The sequence below is a fragment of the Neopelma chrysocephalum genome, unplaced genomic scaffold (genome assembly GCF_003984885.1).
Source record: "Neopelma chrysocephalum unplaced genomic scaffold, ASM398488v2 Primary Assembly neopelma1_23b, whole genome shotgun sequence".
NCBI lineage: Eukaryota > Metazoa > Chordata > Aves > Passeriformes > Pipridae > Neopelma > Neopelma chrysocephalum.
This window is the reverse complement of record NW_020897692.1, coordinates 2,453,816-2,468,300: the sequence shown is the minus strand read 5'-3', so window position 1 is coordinate 2,468,300 and position 14,485 is coordinate 2,453,816. Positions and strand designations below refer to the sequence as shown.

The window sequence follows — 14,485 nt, the reverse complement described above, 5'->3', positions numbered from 1 at the left end:
TCCTCTGGCCAATGAGATCAGCATAGAAAATGCTCACAAGGCTCATGCCCACTGTCCTTCAGACAGGTCTCCTGTCAGCATTATTAGCATTTCTAAATGAAGGGAGACACTGGTCACAGAACATGCACCAAGCTTGGGGGGAAAAAAGCTTACTGAAATTAAATATTTTGTTAAAACTCCACTGACAAACAGCAATCCCATAGTTATGAGTAATAGATTAAGATTTCTGCTAATTTTGGCTGGAGTAGAGTTAATTTTTTTCACAGTGGCTGGTATGGGGCTGTGTTTTGGATTTGTGCTGAACACAGGGTTGATAATATAGAGATGTTTTTGTTACTGTTGAGCAGGGCTTACACAGAGCCAAGGCCTTTTCTGCTTCTCGTACTGCCATGCTGGTGAGGAGACTGGGAATGCTTGGGAGGTTGGGAGGAGACACAGCTGGGACAGATGACCCCAACTGACCAAAGGGATATTCCATACCATATGACATCATGCTCAGTATACAGAGTAGGGGGAAGAAGAGGGGGACATTTGGAGTGATAGCATTTGTCTTCCCAAGTAACTGTTACCTGTGATGGGGCCCTGCTCTCCTGGAGATGGCTGAACACCTGCCTGCCCATGGGAAGGACTGAATTAATTTCTTGTTTTGCTCTGCTTGTGTGCACAGCTTCTGCTTGTCCTATTAAATAGTCTTTTATCTTAGCCCATGAGTTTTCTACCTTTTACATTCACGATTCTCTCCCCAATCCCACTGGTGGGGGAGTGAGTGAGTGACTGCATTGTGCTTGGCTGCTGTGTGGGGTTAAACCATGACAACATTCAAAATGGCTTAATGCCACTAACTTTTCATTATATAGAAGAGTTTGAATGCTGAAATTTCTCTGAATGAGGTACTCTGGCTACAACTTTATTTTCAGCATCTCTTCTCCATCAGTTGCAGAATTTACAACTGCAGCAAATGTCTGTCCTTGCAAGCAGTGTTACTTTTAGACAACATACTGTGAGAGACCCTTTCCTTACAAAAAGTAAAATGCTGCCCTAGTGCTACAAAAAATGCAGGCCAAAGGAAGAGCCTATAAAAGCAGAAATCAGGCTGCCACTTCATGGTGACACTTCAGGATCAAAATTGTGGCAATATAAAGCTGTCTGGAGTGGTGACCTCTTAGTACAGTCAGCCCGCTCACCTGCAGCGTGTGGCTTTGGCACATCAGATCTGACTTTAACTCAGACTAAAGCAGTCTCTAACACACTGTCTTGCACCCAACAGTGGCTTGCCTTTCAGCCCTTTGTTAATACTGAATGCTTCTGTGAGACAGCAGGTTGATGATCAGCACTGCCTTCTGCAGCAGCATGTGTGGGCAGGTGCTGGCTGGAAAGAAGAGAATGAAGGAAGGACCCCAGTAGGGTTGTTAGGAATGGTGTTGCTCCAAGCCTGTGAGAGGACACAGAAGCCTGAATGAGCTGGGTAAAACAAGAATTGCAGCAGTGTCCATCTGTCCAAATGTAGTAAGATGGGTAATGTTTGAATATTTAGCAAATACATCAACAAGGTCTGTAAATCATAGAATGGTTTGTGTTGGAAGGGTCCTTTAAAGGTCATCTAGTCAAAACCCCCTGCAATAAACAGGGGCATCTTCAACTGGATCAGGCTGCTTAGAGTCTCATGCAACCTGACCTTCAATGTTTCCAGGGATGGGGCATCTACTATCTCTCTGGGAAACCTGTTCAGTGTTTCACTACCCTCATCATAAAAAATTTCTTCCTTATAACCAGTCTGAATCTACTAGCTTTTAGTTTTTTAACCAAACTGTTCATATGTAAAATATTACAGAAAGGTTTAATTTAAATAATGTTCATTGTCTTAAGCAGCTTTTATACAGACAGCATCTAACAAGACATAATATATAATTTCTTTTCGTTTTCAGGGGTTTTTTTTCTATATTGTACTTAAAATCAGGATTTTCTTCTTTCCTCCTAATTGGTTTTGGATTGTTGTTTTGGTGTATGCTTGGTAAGTCAGCCTAGCCTAGCACTCTGCAAGCCTTCCTCTCATTAATATTATCAGAACTATCAGTCACATCTGCAAATGTCCATACCAAATAAATAGACCAAACCAGATTGCCCATTTGGCAGTGGTTGATGAATATGATGCAAAATGCAGTATTTCTGCTCACATTAACTTTGTGACAGAGAAGAATGATAATTTCCAAACTGTTTAAATTAGTTTCTCATGCACCACGAGCTGCTGTGCATTTACATAAAGTCCTGTTGCTTTTTCAGAAACTTCCAACCACTAGAGATAGTATTAAATATGTCTTTAACAACCTACTAAACACATCATTAAATGCTTTGTTATAATATCTGCTCCATCCTTTAAAAGTCACAGTTTTTACTTTCAGGAAGTAATACTACAGTAAGACATTTGTTCTGCAATCTACTGGGTGGTAGGACTCAAATCTCAAAGATATCTCAATCTCTCTTGAGGGGGGTGTATTTTTTTTTTTAAAGGAAAAAGCATTTTAGCAGCACAGTCCTCCTGAGATGAATAAAGCTCCTCCCAGGTACAGAAGCTTATAAGAAGCTACAATGCAAATTCAATAAGTCACTTTCATAATGAAAAGAACCTCTATGTTCTGCACTATTAAGTAGCCTAAAGAGGCTTTTAGTTACTGCATTATCTGAAGTACCGATAGCTGATTTAGGCAAGAAGATTATCTAGTTCAACTTGATAAGATTACTGTAACAAAAAAGGAGCAGTTCTGAACAAGATTTTAGGGATTTTTGTGGAGCTATTAGACACAAAAATAATCTTTCCTTCCCATTAACACTGTAAAGTTAAAATGTGAGTAACTTTAAAAGTAAGAGCCTGCTCACCAGTGTTGCCATAAAGGGCAGACTTACCACTCTCAAAGTCCAGTAAGTAGTTTCAGAAATACTGATTATCTAGGGAAATGAAAAATGTGGATACCACAGCCATTAATAAAAGTTCCTGGAGAACTTTAGGGAAAAAAATGTAGAAAAAGTTACAGAGCTAGATCCATCCCAGAAAGATCAATAACACGGCAAAATAGTTGAAAAATCCAACTTTTCAGGCAAACAGGAATAATGACTAGCCTATGATCAAATGATGATAATTTCCATTAGAAGTTTATCCTCTCTTCTTTTTCCCCTCACACTTAGTCTAAGTTAAGTCAATAATTAACAGTGTCATGGCTAATGAAAAGATCATAGAATCCCTGGAAATTATGGATTAATTTTAAGAACATAGTATTGAAAAGGGAGAGAATGGGAAATCTGAACCTACCTTTTCTTCAAAGACAACAGAGAGATTTTACACTGCAATCTGAAAGACTTAAATGTTTTAATACAGGTGGAAGGTTAAGACAACTATATACATTCTGTGCAACATAAGCACAAGCTGTCTCTTAACAACACTATACTGGCACAACATCAACATCATCATGCTGGCACAACTCCCAGTGAATACACTGCATTCAACAAGTTCAGTACTAGAGAGCACAGGTTTTTCTTATTCTGCTAAAATAATAAATTAGGAAGTACAAAGTTAAGATTTTCTTATGGACAGACTGAATAAGATTTTCGAAAGTACACTGTTAAGAGGGACAGGTCTCAATGTGAACTGAGTTGTGAAATTAATTCTTTGAAATCCTGTCTTGTGTGTTGCAATAGAGGGTCTGTTCATATAGACATTTAAATATGTAATAAATTAGCTGTATCTTTCAGTCGCCATCCATCAGTATATTGAGTTAATCTTCAGATGCATGACAAGATTAAATACCACAGAAATTTTTAAAATTAATACATAAATTGGAGGGAAAAAACAACCACAAAATTGATAAATGTATTTCCATTGTAAGATAAAGAACTTGTCTACTGTGTCGCAGAGTATAGTTTTAGGTATTGACAGTGTCACAACATCCAAGAGGAAAGAATTAATCACCAGCACTCTACTAATCTGTCTCATTTTCCAGTTTTTGTATCTCATTTTGTCCAGCCTCTGCGAGGTAAGATAAGAGTCTTTTATAGGCTTCTCTGTTGAGAAAAAAAACAACAAAACAAACCAAAATGTAACACGTTACTTAAACAATCTCACACATCCTAGGAGTAAAAGCACATAATTCCCAAAATCATTGTTTACATATTGGAATATTAAAACATGGGAACTACTCTCCACCTATTCAACTGTTTTGTTTGCTGTGAATTTTTTAGTATGGCCAGATTGGAAGAAAGACAAGAATTGCATTGTTCATGACTAGAAGTGTAGTGAAGATGCCTAGAAGTCTACTTGTTTAGTAAACTGTGGTGAAATAGAAATTCTTCATTTTAAAACATGGCGTTTCCAAGGCTTAGATGAGATTAGCATTCAGACTTCATCATGTTTGCTCTCTCATTTCTGCCGAAGAAATTTCTGACTCACACTACAGCACAATGATGTGAGCCACTGGCACTAAGGCGCAGGCTGGCATTAACGCAGATTTAGACCAACATCCTCAACCAAGGACAACAGCTGTTTTAAAATAAACCTGGAATTCAGAAGGGAACTGTCACTCAAGTGGATTTTCCAGAAGAGTGCATATGTGTTGATGGGACTTTTCACCTTAAGTTCATTCTAATACTCTCCAACCTAGACAATGTAATTATTGTTAAGGTACTGTCTCTGACATTTAGGTATATTCTAATTACGTATTCTTGTCATGAAATATCAACTTGAGCAAACAAAACTGAAGTTTTCATACTAGTTCCTTGCAATAACAACATTGGACATCACCACTATAATGCAACTTGAGAACTTTGCTTCTTTTATATATACCTGGGTTTGCACTTCTGTGTCTACAGTAATTGCACAGAATATATTAATATAATGTTATTTAGTGGCCAGGACTGAAAAGAGAAAATCAGGTATTAGTGTTCTTACAATAAAATGCTCATGGATCACCTCAGACTGCTGCGTCATGGAGCATATTATAAATACAAATTATTTATACAAAACATCGACAACAGATTAGATAATACACAGTTTTAAGTGATGAGGCTAAAAAAAATGTAATCAGTAATCTCCAAACATATATTTCAGGAAGCTCAAGCAACCTGCATTCTGTCAGTATGTTATAGACTGTGGGATGAATTTTACCATAATAACAGTATTTAACAACAACAAAAAAATTGGCTATGAAATACATTATCAAAATATGAAAAGCAGATAGTATGGAAATCCTGCATATAATGGTACATCCGGCTGACCCTGGCTGAATTCTCTTAAATAAAAGCAAATGTATTTGTTGGTACCGGATAATAAAAAGTGAATAATACAATTACAAATAAGTTAAATATATTTTTCATTAAATGGAAGATTAAAACCTTGTGACTACCCTTTAGAGTCTCATGGGTTACATCTTGCACAACTCTGTCTTTTGGACTTATTATAGTCCAGGCCCTGCCAACACATACCTTAAAACTTCCCCAGGGTGAGGTGTCACTAGGATCCTACCCTTTGACTAGTCCCAGGATGTGCATTAATGCAAACACTGGGGCCAGTTCCTGTCCCAGACCACACGGAGAGTCAAGGGCAGCCTTCCAGTGAGCAGTACTAACAGGAGAAGCCCTTTTGGCTCAAGTGCCACACTAGGCAGAGCTTCCTGGAGTTTTGTAACAGTATTCGTATAGAGGTGCTGAAAGTTCAGTGCTGCATCCGCACCCAGAGACACCACACTCTGTGCAAAGCTGCTCCCCTCCTGTGCCATTTCCACCTAATGCCAGATGGATTCACAAGTCAAATATTTCTGTCCTAAGTTCTTGGGGGCAAATGGAGGAAGTATAAGTCTGCTGTGCCTTTTGGAGCCAGCCTTTTCTGGACACCCACAACTCTTCTATGTTTAGATTATGAGAGAACTCCTGAAATTAAGCTATGGGTATTTCTTTTCCAAGCATCTCAGATCATACTTGAATATACCATAATTTTACATATGACCCATAAAGTCCTCTAAAACAGGGACTGATAGAATAAAGAATTCCTGCCCCAAATAATTTTCCTATTTTGCAACATACAGTGGAGTGAGCAGAGGCAGCATGGCTTCACATAAACTCTGCTGGGGTGTGCAGACCCTAGTATCAAAACACCTCTGGAAATATTTAGCAAATATAGATGGCTTAAAACCACAAAAGGCTTGAGTTAAGGCAGATTTCTGGCTGAACACTCTTAAAAAATGACTCATTATCTGTGCTGCTGTGGTAAAACTGCTTTTTTTCAAGAGAATAAACCTCTACTGCTCATTGTCAAAAAACAAAGTAAATAAAAATCAAACCTCTGTGCAGTATTTCTTCCAAGACCTTGTTTGTACTCCGAATCCTTCAGAGACTGTGTGATTGTGGGAATCAGGCTGGTAACTAACATCTGATCCAAGACTGCCACTGTTTCTAGTATGCTGAAAACCCGGTGATCATAGACAGCGGTGTAATCCTGGATAAACTGCCTGAGGGGGACACAGAGGCATTTAATGCAGGGTCAAAACTAGATGCAGAGAACATGCCAAGAACAACTGAAGAGTCTAATCAGAACAAGCAATCTGGCTGCATGACAATTTTCATATTGTTACACTGGAATACACTACCTGGGATACTCTATTTAAATGAAGCCATGCTTTTGAAGCCTAATGCTAAAAATCCCACACGTTTCTTTTCAAGCCAATTGGCAGATTCTGCTGCTGTTACACCAGGGATGACTTGTTCCAAAGCACTGCACTTTGTAATGTGTCTGAATGCAAAACTAAAACATGCATTTATTATTTAATAAATAATATTTGTAAGGAAAAAAGATGAACAAGAGTTCTAGATTCAAATCTGCAGAAATAACGTTGGCATTTCTTGTAAGGCTCCACTGGACCTTCAGCAGGGTAGACCACAGGATGGAAGCACGCTCATTTGCCTTCCTGAGGGTTTGAGGTCTTACAAGACCACAGATTACATTCAAATCAGAAGTAACACCCTAGGGATGACACATCCCATGGAGGTGACGAATCAGGTACAGACTGGCATGCCCACAAACATCCATTCTTATTTTGGAGAGTCTCTCTGAAGCTTTCATCTAGACCTGACCTAATACAGCAGCAGTGCTTAAGGATTGCAGAATGTCTTCAGGTGTCAGGTCACGCAGCTCTTCTACTGTATCCATATTAGAAACAGGATTCATTTTGCATAAGTATGGAATAAGCATAATTTACATTACAATAATCTATCATTGTCGCAAAATCAAATAAAAAAGCTAAGCTTGCTATATGAAGATTCGATCTTCATTATATGCACTTCAAATTAGGCACCCACATCTTTCATGGCACCTAACACTGACCATCAGCATTCCTGAGGAGTTTTTCCCATTGCAGCAGCAACATACCTCCCTACTGTATATCTTTGAAAACAGTACCTCATCCATGAGAAAGTAGGTATGTTTCCCTCTTCAATTTTTTTCCTCTGGCTTTTTGGTCAAGCTGTGTTCAAAACTAGTGCCAAAAGTACCATTACTTAAATACCATAAACAAGCAACAATGCAGTATGTTAAGGATAGTTAGCTATTTAAAAAAAACATGTTTGCTGTCAATCGGCTTGCAGTAGCTTCGCTGCCAATTGGCATATTTTCTGGTTACCTAAATACAGAAGTCAGCTGGGTGGCATGTTCTCCTCCTGACCCTGCTTGGCAGCCTTCTACCACGTTCTGTACAATGTCTGTAGATATTTTTTTAACTGTAAAAGAAAAATCACAAGATTCATGCAGAGCTCTTGAACTGACCATCTGGAGAATGTCTTTCATGAAGACTAAAATTTTTAAATGAGAAGAAAAGGTTTCGTTTTACTTTGATGCAAGTGAAATTACTGTGAAAGCAGTTAGATTGGCTATAAAGAACAGAATGAGTCACAGATTTATGCAAAAGTCTTATTTTCACCACCATTATCCTTTAAACATGCAGATTTTTAAGTACACAATGGTCTTTTTAAGTAAAAGTAAAGAGATACACACTTATTGGAAATAGAGATTTTATTTAAATGTAAGTTCTGTTTATATTCTTTAATCATTCCTATTTATTTAAAAGAAAGGTAGTCATAGCATTATATCCTGCCCTAAGTTAAGTAGATCTAGTACTTTCAATGGTGAATATTGTTCTGAAATCCACCCTAACTTGTTTTTTAAGGGAAACAAACAAACAAACAACCCTTCATTATTTTATTGTTTTTAAATAAATACTCAAGTTGCAAGATGCAGCTCTTCCTTTATAAAGGTGGAACTGGGCTGCAAGGACTTTTCTAGAAGGCCTGTCCAGGCAGGCAGTGAGCCGGTGGCTACAGCAGCACAACACTTCCAGCCCATTCTAATCCCCAGCCCATTGCAAGGTGGGTGCTCTCAGCTTCCAGCAGGTATGGCCATAATGGCAAAAGAGGGAAGAAAGTTCTGTGATGATTCAGCTAATTTCCTAAGCACATCTTGTCCTTGAAACTGTTATAGACCAGAATCAAAAAGTACTTTATTAGAGAAAATTCCCAGGAGAAGTCAGAAGTGAATCCCAATTTTGCTTAATGCCTCTACTAGCAGCTTATGCACATTCATTATATAATGATAGGGTGAACAGAGTGCTTCATTTTTTAAGAAGCTAAAAATAAAGAAGTTCTTGCTATGAAACAAAGCATGCTAAAAGAAGAAAGAAGACTCAAAGATGCCTTCAGAGAGCAACATGCTACTTTTAATCCATTTATAATACATCTATGGGGAGAACACACGCCAGTCTTATTTGGTATCAAAGTTTTAGGTGGAAGAAAACTTCCACAGTTGCCAAGTCTAGAGGCAACTAGATGGGAAGGACAGGGAGAAAGGAAATGCTCTTCAGATTCCTGAGAAGTTGATTGGTTCATTAGAGAGCAAAACAAGGCAGGACTTCTCTGCCTCAAAGAGAGAAGTCCCAGATCAGTCAATGAAAAAAAAAAACCAAAAAAACTTGTCCAGTTTAGCTGGACAGATGATCTTATTCACCTCATCTGAGAGTCTTAAATACTGGGATGAAAACATCCTATAGGTGTGGAGAGATGTACTTACAGCAAACAAACAGCTCACCTTGTAGCTCATTAACCAATACCATGCATTTCAACACAGATGGGAGAACTAATTCAATGTCACACAGTTCAGTGCTCTGGGTTCTCTGAAGTACTTCAAGAATGAAAGCAAGAACGGAGGCCAAGCGAGGAGGTGGAGCATTGCCTTTGAACTGCATGTAGTTTTCACTGAGAAGACAAAGCAAACCAGAACAAAGTCTATAATTTGGTGTTTTTTCCATTCAATGCAAGCACCATATACCTTAAAATAACTGTAATATTTCAGCAGGAGGCCTATTACATAGATTTCTATCTTTATCTGGGCTCAAATAATGGATTCTATTTGTCTTAGTCTTAGCAACGACTCCCAATTTGTCAGAGGACAGTGATGCCTTCTGACTTCTGTTGAGAGGGAAGTGAGAAATAAGAGCTATCATAATTACAGTTAAAAAGCCAAATGTGACTATAAAAGTTAAAATACAAAGGCAGCATCAGAGTTGAATAAATGAAGGAGTTGAGATTCTAAGATCCTAAACCAACATCCATAATGCAGCTGTTATTCAACTATGTAAATTCACAGTCCAACTTGTGGTAACAGCTCTGCTGTTATACTGGTAGTGTTATTTTATTTTTGACAACAGTATGTTGTAACAGGACACTAATGACTGCTTTTGCTCTGACAGAATTAACACAATCATCTCCAGTATAAAATCTGGCATAAAGATAAAAGGTTGATCTGCCATAGGAGCAAATTTTAACATCACACACAGGGAGTGTTCCAATTCGAACACCTTGATCTGTTGTTTTTTTCCACAAAAGAATACAAGAATACAAACTACTGTTGGTTTGACATCAATTAATGAAATCTGAAGACAATAAGTTGAAATTGAAGCATTCCAGACAGAAGAGTGCAGGTGAAAAGAACACAAGATTGGTTCATTAGTCAGCAAGAACACTCCAAAAACCTTCAAAAAAAGCTTTTTAGATATTTAATATTAGTTAGTGTTATCTACTCAAACAAGGCATGCATGTTTACTGAGCAATGCATCAATTAAAAACCCAGCATTGTTATTAAAACTCAGTAAGGGGTGCTCCTACACCTTTCAAATGGAACCTGACTTTCAGAGCTCTGAGTACTTTATTGGACAGCTTCAGAGCACTGAAGCTACTATGTGTGTGACTAGGCAAATGAAAGCTGTAACAACTTTACTTCTATATTTCTTACATTATGTGGTCTTACTTTAATATTAGCAACTCCAAAATCTTCTATCCTATTAGTTACTCTGAAAATTTCCCACATTTTTTTTGGGGTGCCCTTCCACTAAAAGTGGGGTGCTTTATTTTAGCTCTTTTATTGTAGCTCTGACATAATATACTCCTGAAGGTGTGGTTCCATTTCCTCTGTGTGGCAGCAATATATTGACTAGCTTCCATATGGCAAAGTGGCCAGCAAACTCTGTACCTATTTGTTTACAGACCCAGTGACTGCCTCCTGACCACCCAACAATTTGCAAATCAGTATTGCTCACTTCTTCCACATTCTTCCCAGATCCCTAAGGAATGTTTCACATCTTAAAAATCACCAAGTGCCATTACAGCTTTGGAACTTTCTTTCCACTATCAATCTCAATGTTCACACATGCATGCACACATTCAAAACTAACTTAATTAAGGTGACAAAGTTTGAGTATACATAAGTTAAAAACATGTCAGAACTAAGATTGTGAAATCTTAATTCACTCCTCTAACGTGTGACGATACAGACTTTACTTACAGGATTGCCTATTATATTTACTCAAGATCAACTCTGAAATTATTTTTTTAATCAATATGTATACACACTCTTTAACAAATAAAAATCCAATTACCTTGGATAAAAGCAATCACCTTGCATTCGATGGGGTTTAATTTCTTTCCCAACATGGACAAGAAGTATGAATTGTTCACTGTTCTGCAGTATATAAAACAAAGCTTCAACCTTTCAGCAGCAGGGACACAGATTTATTGCTGCTGTTGACATTGTGTGAGCAGTGACAGCACAGTGAACAAGTACCGTCTCCCTGCCTCTATGTCTTCCTCTTCCCACAGCCTCAGTTTTCCATTTCCCCTGGGTAGCTGGCACACCTGTGTATACCCTGACACTTACAGAGCAATGAGGCCCTCCTATGCACATATATATATAACTGTAGCAGCTATAAGCACTACACCTCTGTGACCCTAAATACAGTCTGAGACACAAATGTATGATGATGCATATTGGAATGTAATTCTTCTAGAAAATTACTTCCTTTTCATGTGACCTCATGCAATAGTTTTTCTTATGGCCTAGAACCCTTGTCCTTAACTACTGTCTCACAAGTCTTTCCAGTTTTACTCTCCTGATGTATACACACTGTCCTTCCTTTGCTCCCTGCCCAGCAACTCACAGGCTCTTCCTACAGCCACACTATCAGTTACCTGTGAAGAAAACAGAGGCATTCCCTCTCTAATTAGCTATTTCTGAAATCTGAATAAGTGATGTTTTTTACTTCACCAGTCCTTACTTTATGATGTGCAAAGTGGTCTTCCGTAGACGGAGCATCTGTGGGGCTCTAATGGAACTGCATAAAGCAGTCAGCATAGGATGCTGTCCAGTACCAGGCATAGTCGGATAAGAAGGGAGAAATCGTCCAAAATAGTGTCGAATAATGCTCCCAAGGAGTTGATTTAAATAGGCACCCTGTGTTTGAGATTGACAACATATGAAGGACAGACCCTGTAGAAGAAAATTATAGAAAGTGAGAAATTGAATAAATTTTTAACAATACTTTTGAATAAATCTTTAGCAACTGTAGGCTAAATACACACTACACGCTGCATAAACTGCTGCACACAGAGTAACTACTGCCTCTAAAATAAGCATCAGTAATTTGGTGCAGATATGATGGTCTGCAAATGAAGATAGAGGCAGGCAAGGCTTGCAAAAGAGAGAAAAATCTTTTCCTAGACTAATTAATATATTGGAAGATAAGCTTTGGGACATGCAAGCTCCCTTTCGAATTTAAAATAAAACTTTGGCATTTCAGACCTGAGAACATTTCTGTGCCCGAAAGCTCCTTATTTCTTTTTCAATCCTGTATGTGGTCTAACGAAGTATATTAGTCAGGTAAGATTTAAGAAGGGAGAGAAAGAATAAATACCTCACTTGTTTGTAAAGGACTGTGTGAAATTCTTGTATGAATGATATAGCAGAAAAATGAGCACTTAGAATTGAGCTCCAACAACAAGAAATTTGCTCGTAGTCTGAAAAAATTAGGGTAAATTAGGCACCATTTATAAGGGATTTAGTGGGGGTATTAAACTCTGTTTAAGATAAGGCTAAAACTGCTGTTATTCATCCAATATAAGCTATATTGATCCAGAGAAAAATCTATAATGAAAGTACTTGCCCAGAAAGTGCTTATCTGAACACTACCTGTAGTTACACAACATATACATGATCCATCCCTGAAAAAAAGAGTAGTACTCTTACTAGTATGGGTTGCCATAAGAGGAAGTTAAGAACTTGTTTCCTTCCCCCTGATTCCTGAGAGAAAGAAGAACAAATCACTAAGAAAAAAATAAACTCCCCTGATCTTCCATCTCAAGGGTCACAGTCAGCAGCACAAACAGAAGCCTCTTGAGAATAGTTTTGTTCAACAAGAATAATGATGTAAAGCAAGGTCAAGCACAACAGTACTTCAAACTTCTATTAGACTCCAGTTTTGGTAGAAGGAGTATCTGCCTGAATATTTATGGTTGCTGAGGTAAATTAATACCCCCTAATATAGGAATGAACAGTTCAAGTCAAACTGCTTTTGTTCCCAGATACTGACAAAGAGTATTTCTGTAGCTTTTTGAATAGGAGTCCCTCCCCAAAAACATTTTCATCCATATCTGTCTGTGTGAATGTGACAGAACAATTGTTTCAGGAAAATGCAGGCTGAGACATAGCTGAGGGTCTTGAAATGGGGAGTTCCCACTTTTGGTTCCACAGTAAACAAATACAGGAAACATGAGATTTCAAGAAATGAGGCGCTTCACTACCTGCCTGAAGACTTGCTGTAGGTGGCTCTCTTGAACACAGATTTGTTTCATTAAGAGTTTAACTTCACACACTTCTAGGGCTCCTTGGTAATTTTAGCAAGTCTCAGTGATAAAAAAACACACTTCCTCAACCGAGGCTTTGATTGAAAGTTCAGATTCTCTCCTCCTTTTGCGTACATAGCGCAAAATTTTGTAGGAAAAAGCAGCTGCTGCTATATCAGAATTCTTAAAAACAAGAAGTCTGCTACTTCTTGGCAAGTAGCAGACTCAGAGAGACTGTTACAGATGACAGACTACTTAGTGTGTAAGCTTGAGTGTTTGATGTTTTCAATACGATATTGCATCAGGCATAAAGAAGAGTTGCCTGTGTTTCTGTAGTACAGCTCATACAGAAAGATAGAATGTATTCCATAATCCAAATATCGGAACTGGCACTTCTAAGATTCTAGACTTATAACACTAAAAATCCCCAAACATCTGTGACGAAGTGTATTAATTTATCTGATAAAAGGGACACAAAGAATATCACAATCTTCCAGAGGATACCTGCAGGAATACATGAAGAACAGAGCACCTGTGAAGAGCTGTGAAAAACTAACAATAGTTACTTAAATGAGACTTCTTCAAATTGAAGATCAACAAATGCTACACAGTATCAAGAAAAGCAGAAATTGGTTGTTATTAACTAGTAAGAGCTTTTAAGAAATGATCCTAGAGATATTTAATAGCAATAAAAAGAATATTAGAATTTAGATATCTGAAAGAATGCTGACTAATTTTTGCAGACCTAGTAATTTCATTTGAAAATTAACCAACAAACCTAGCCTGATCCTTCATAAAAGCATTTTTGTTTTTTGAGTTGAAGTAAATTGATTCTGGAAACTGCATCCCAAAAACTTAGAAAAAAACTTAGATTTCTCTTTTGGACACAAAGGTCCACTGAATTCAGCTCAACACTGTGTTCTTTATTGTGGACTCCTCCTTTTCCTTACAAAGTGCAGAGAGCAACAGACCTGAACAAAGTCTGACAACACCATATCCCAAGTGGCACAAGGGATAAATTACCAACATCGCACAATAGCTGCAAATCTCCAGGTACAATGGCAAATTTCTTCTTTTAAATCCCACCAGTAATTAACCAGTAATACTGTTCATATGAGAGAAAAAAGAAACGCATGCTATTGGACTGCAGTTCTGGACCAGGGATTTGAAATCAATCTCATCAGACCCCTAGGACAATCCCTACGTAACAGATGGACTCTAAAGGGCTGATAGCGCAGCTTCCTTTTTCTTAACTATGTTCTTTAGCCATCTTCTGAGGTTAAAA

General features: G+C 37.9%; 1 protein-coding gene across 5 annotated transcripts in view; it reads right to left on the bottom strand.

Moving 5' to 3' along the window:
• Positions 1–2,968: 2,968 nt before the first annotated feature.
• MMS22L (MMS22 like, DNA repair protein) overlaps positions 2,969–14,485 on the bottom strand; it is a 99,067-nt gene continuing 87,550 nt past the window's right edge. For all 5 annotated transcript variants that reach the window (XM_027694722.1, XM_027694751.1, XM_027694739.1 and 2 more), the window contains 5 exons: positions 11,637–11,848; positions 9,116–9,282; positions 7,659–7,755; positions 6,324–6,491; positions 2,969–4,053 (listed from right to left, as the gene is read on the bottom strand). In XM_027694722.1, coding sequence (XP_027550523.1) covers positions 3,972–4,053; positions 6,324–6,491; positions 7,659–7,755; positions 9,116–9,282; positions 11,637–11,848 — 726 coding nt within the window. In that variant the 3' untranslated portion in view covers positions 2,969–3,971. The remainder of the gene's footprint in view (positions 4,054–6,323; positions 6,492–7,658; positions 7,756–9,115; positions 9,283–11,636; positions 11,849–14,485) is intronic.